Raw genomic sequence first — 5,082 nt, 5'->3', positions numbered from 1 at the left:
AGGGCCCACTGCACCAGGAGGAACCCAGGGCCCTCTGCACCTGGAGGAACCCAGGGCCCTCTGCACCAGGAGGAACCCAGGGCCCTCTGCACCAGGAGGAACCCAGGGCCCACTGCACCAGGAGGAACCCAGGGCCCTCTGCACCAGGAGGAACCCAGGGCCCACTGCACCAGGAGGAACCCAGGGCCCTCTGCACCAGGAGGAGCCCAGGGCCCTCTGCACCAGGAGGAACCCAGGGCCCTCTGCACCAGGAGGAACCCAGGGCCCACTGCACTAGGTATCTGGTATCAACCTGATTGGGCTGCAGGTACGGCCTCATGCTACCAGTAGTGACAAGGACACTAGCAGAAGACCAAACCAGAGAAGAATCAGTGAGGAAGGATCAGGAGAGAGCAACTGTCTGTGGACACCACATGTAAAACCATTTCCTGTTGTCTCTTTGATTTGCACCAAAGCAGCTGAAACTGATTCACAATCACTTGATTGATCTTCCTGAAGTTTAACTGACCTGGTGTTACACTGTGGACATTAAGTGTTCCCTTCATTTTTTGAGCAGTGTACTTTCCTTCCTCTCTTTACATCATTTGTTGTGTTCAGTGACTAATATAGCTCCTCATAACTTCAGATGTTGCCTCATCATCATCAGATAATCCTCATCATGAAAACTGTTAACAACATGTTTATTACTGATCACATGCAGAATGACTGTTTCTGATGAAAGCGAGACCATGTGACCTGCAGTGACTGTTTACACTTTTAGTCTGAGGTGAGGTCTGAGGACAGAGGGACTCGTACTCTGACCAAAATAAATCAGTACTGTGTGATGTTGGACTGTGTAAATAAAACGGACTCGTCCATCAGTGTGTGAATAAAGTGAAAGCTGAGGGTTCACTGGGACTCACCTCCACCGCTCACTTCCTGAGAGGCGATGACGAATCCAAAACCTTCTCCTGACCGCCTCCTCAGCTCCACCTCCACCGTCTTAACTCCTCCTCTCCCGTCCTTGGCTATTGCTCCCAGTGCTCCTCCCCCACCTCCCCCTCTGATGGGAGGAGGCCCTCCGGCGCTCTCCTCTACGCCCAGCAAATCCCGCGGCTCCAAGGTGAGCGTCACAGGAACTGAGTCCAGGAAGCTGGTGCTCTGGATGAGGGCCGAGCTCGGGGGCCCGTTAGGCGTCTGAGCAGGAGGGGCCCCTGGAAAACAAAGAGGAGTCAGACTGATAGAGGCAGGGGGAGCAGGAGGAGATTCACCGATAGGAGCAGGAGGAGTCAATCGGTGCGGTTACCTTGGTGGGTCCCCGGGGCCAGGAGGTGGCCCTCCTGAGGACTCTCCAGGACCAAGCCAGCCTGGCTGAGTGGGGGGACGCCCCCCAGCAAGGCACCCGTGGACGGGGAAGGCAAGTCGGCTGAAATCGGGGGATGGGAGGGAGGGGGCGTGGCCAGGCCGTGTGGGGAGGGGAGGGGCTTATAGAGGTTGGGGGTGACGACTGGTGAGGAGACGGGACCTGGAGGAAGAAGTTGTTGATTACGTTTTTTCACCTGGAACAGGACAGGATGTTTTTATCAGATCAGACTGAACGTGCAGCCGTACCTCCTCTGTAGACCAGCAGGACCACCTCCCCCTGTTTGGTGTGCTCCTGCAGGACTCTCTGGACCTGAGGACAAAAAACAAAGACTGAAGATGGTTATTATTATTCTAATGGGTTGACATGGAGATTTACAGGGATGCACAATAATATCGGCACCTCATCAGTATCGGCTGATATAGTCTGTCAAACTGTTTTTTTAAATTCAGCACAGTGAGTAAATATCACAGACACTGAACAGTGTTTCATGTCTCCACCTGCTGGTGGGCAGTCACCATCAGAGTCTGGGTGTGTAATATGATGTGAATTCACTACAGAAGAGACTTGATGATGATCACTGACATCAGGTGGGAAAAGTGGATATATTAATATCAGCATTGTTATCGGCAAAATAAGTTGTTATATATTGGGATATCAGAGATCAGATATCCTGCAGTCATGCATACCTCGAGATTTATTAAGTGTCCTGCCCCAACAGCCATGGTAGCTTCTCTCTGCCGTCAACAATAACTGTTAGATTTTGTCAGACTCCGTTTACTCGGCACACTGCAGGCAACGCTGCCGCCCCACAGCGGACTTAAAATTCAAACACTGATGGAACAGCCACAGGAAACAATGCACGTTTCAGTATCTTGCCTAAAGATACTTAGACACACTGCCAGGACACTAATCTCACCTGGGAGAAGCTGAGGCTCTGTACGTCTGCTCCGTTGATCTTCACCACGGCGTCCCCCGGCTGCAGCGACGGGCAGTGCCTTCGATCCCAGACCCGCCTCACCACCGCCAGCTGACCTCCTTGCCCCCCCGCCATCATGCTGAACCCCAGCCCCCCACTCTCACTGCGTCCGAGGGCCACCGGTACGAGCTCTCCACCAGGAGCCGACCCTAGTGACCCCGCCCCGAGGGGGAGCACCAGCCCCGGGTTTCCTCTGGAGGCTGGAGAGGGCGCTTGGTGATTGGCTGGACAGCCATTAAAGCCACAGGGCGGGACGTCTCTGGGTGGGGTCAGGGCGAGGGAGGTCTGAGGCATCGGCGGGCGCTGCACAGGAGCGCCAGGAGGTGTGGTGGAGGAGGTGGGGTTGTTAGAGGTGGTGGGGCTGGTGGAGTTTTGGAGGAGGCCCGTCTCTGGCTGAGAGAGGGGCAGTTTGGACAGAGCGTGGGAGGACGAGGAGGTGTGGGGGAGCGTGGAGGAGGAGATGGGGAGAGCTGACGTCGACAGGTCACTCTCCGAAGACTTGGAGCTCTGATGGTGGAGGAGGGAGGAGGAGGAGAGGGCGGGGAGGGTGCTGCTGCTGTAGCAGATCAGAGAAGACCTGAGAGGAGGAAGAGGAGGAAGAGTTTATATCAAAACTTCAAATATGTTTATTTATTATTTCAGGATCAGCACTCGTACTCGTATCATCAGTAAAAATAGAGACGTCCTAGTCAGCATCCCTGAGGGACGCCATGATACAGGCTGACCCTCTTCATAAACACCATTTCTACTGTTGCTAACACTGCTAATGCTAACACTGAAGCTCCTCCCACCTCCGTGTTCCAGCGTTGGACACACCACCATCAGAGTCACTGTGATTGGCTGCTGTCCTCTCTGGAAGGGGGGGTGGACCCAGAGGGGGGTCAGAGGGAGTGGGGGTCGGCGGGCCTGTCAGCCCGTTTGTCATTGGCTGAGCAGCGTAGGAGGGCGGGGTGTGGCTGAGGCCTGGATTTCAGAGTCAAGGAGGAGGAAATTATCAGACAGTTACTGATTAATGATCACCAGTGAATTAAAAACAGAGAGGAAGATGAAAGGGTTAATAATATATCACAAATGTGTGTGTTTAATTCTCCGTCTTGTTTAAGACATGAAACAAAGTTTCAGAGATGAAAGCAGATTAATGAGACGTCAGGCCGCTGACCTGGCGTGCTGCCGTTGGCGTCTAGTGTTCGGCTGTAGGTGAGGTGTGTCAGGCCGCGGTTCACATTTGGGGGGTTGGGGGGCTCGCTGGGCGTCTGTGGCTGCTGAAGGGGTTAAAAAGTCAGAGACAAAGTTAGTGATGAACACAGGGTCACTGATGAAGAATAATAAAAACTACTGAAACATATGAGACGCACCGCCTCCAGACTCTGTTTGGGACATCCGTCGGGGTTGTAAAGCATCGGGTATCCTCTCCTCAGCACCACGTCCACGCTCTGACCCATCGGCACCGCCTTCAGCATCTCCACCACCTCTTTATGAGAGCGGCCCAACACGCAGCTGTCATTGATGTAGACCAGGATGTCCGCTGGAGGACCAGACACCAGGAGACACAGTCAGTGGACACGTTATTACATCAGAGCGTCACATGTTCAGCTGTTTCTTTCACCCAACATTTATTCTCCTTTCACGTGGTTGGGTTTAGGAAAAAAGAACAGGTAGTGGCTTTACAGTCTTACAGGAAGTGAACACCGGCCTCCTGGGTCAAAGTCAGTGGTTGTTGAACCCATCCACCACCCCGCCCACCAACCCTACTTGGGCTTTCACCCCCTTAACTTGTGCTGTTGTCTGGTCATGTTTCCCCTTGACACTGTTACAGAATAACCGTGACCAGCTGTGTATCGTGCTGACATTAAAGGACGGCTTTTTTCGTCTGTGTTTCTGGCGCCGAGGTCATTGACCAAGCACCAGTATTTGACTTTGGAGTGAGACCGATTTCCTTTATTTCCCTTTTACTACTTACTTACTCATAGATACAGCCACTCGATTGCGGAATCAAACGTTTAAGACAACAATAAACAAGGCGATGGAGGATTAGCTCACAATAATGAACCTTTAAACAGACAGCATTGTAGACGCTGGTCTGTGCATCCATCATATATATACATGATACACGAGGTGCAGACTTCCATCTGTGTCACCGCTGATGAGGAAATACAGCGAGTGCTGGACAGAGCAGTGAGTGACAACAACCGATGACAGTACTTCAATTCAATCAATCAATCAATTTTATTTATAAAGCCCAATATCACAAATCACAATTTGCCTCACAGGGCTTTACAGCATACGACATCCCTCTGTCCTTTGGACCCTCACAGCTGATCAGGAAAAACTCACCAAAACTTGTCTCCCCACATGTTCCAGCAATACAAGTTCACCCCCAACTCTATTTTACAAGAGCACTGTGATCTTTGCTGTGATTGGTTTAAAGAAACAAAAACAAGTCATAGTGTCTAAAGGCCCTGACACACCAAGCCGACAGTCGGCCGTCGACCAAAGTCGGGCCGTCGGTGAGCGTCTGTCGCCCTAGTTTTTGCGGTGTGTCCCGCACCGTCGGCACTTCGGCATCGGCGGCTTTTCGGCCGATTGAGCATGTTGAATCGGCGGCGGAGCTTGTCGGTGGGAGAGATCACTCTGATTGGCTGTTCAGGTTTTATTTCCTCGCCCCTGTAGCGAGTGAATCTGCCTGTAGTGAAACCGGGGCTAACCGGTGCTTCCTCCTCAGGCTCCACTTCACTCAGCTGCCCCACAGACCCGCTGCTTC

General features: G+C 52.6%; 1 protein-coding gene across 2 annotated transcripts in view; it reads right to left on the bottom strand.

The window, feature by feature from the left end:
• The window catches only part of magixa (MAGI family member, X-linked a), a 62,354-nt gene that overhangs the window by 19,361 nt on the left and 37,911 nt on the right, over nucleotides 1–5,082 (bottom strand). For both annotated transcript variants that reach the window (XM_050064425.1, XM_050064426.1), the window contains exons 9-15: nucleotides 3,677–3,846; nucleotides 3,481–3,583; nucleotides 3,113–3,284; nucleotides 2,262–2,898; nucleotides 1,591–1,654; nucleotides 1,286–1,504; nucleotides 903–1,193 (exon numbers count right to left, since the gene is read on the bottom strand). In XM_050064425.1, the coding sequence (XP_049920382.1) occupies nucleotides 903–1,193; nucleotides 1,286–1,504; nucleotides 1,591–1,654; nucleotides 2,262–2,898; nucleotides 3,113–3,284; nucleotides 3,481–3,583; nucleotides 3,677–3,846 (1,656 nt within the window). The remainder of the gene's footprint in view (nucleotides 1–902; nucleotides 1,194–1,285; nucleotides 1,505–1,590; nucleotides 1,655–2,261; nucleotides 2,899–3,112; nucleotides 3,285–3,480; nucleotides 3,584–3,676; nucleotides 3,847–5,082) is intronic.

Source organism: Epinephelus moara, chromosome 16, assembly GCF_006386435.1.
Source record: "Epinephelus moara isolate mb chromosome 16, YSFRI_EMoa_1.0, whole genome shotgun sequence".
Classification (NCBI taxonomy): domain Eukaryota; kingdom Metazoa; phylum Chordata; class Actinopteri; order Perciformes; family Serranidae; genus Epinephelus; species Epinephelus moara.
The sequence above is the reverse complement of the archived record's forward strand: the minus strand, read 5'-3'. Positions and strand labels throughout refer to the sequence as shown.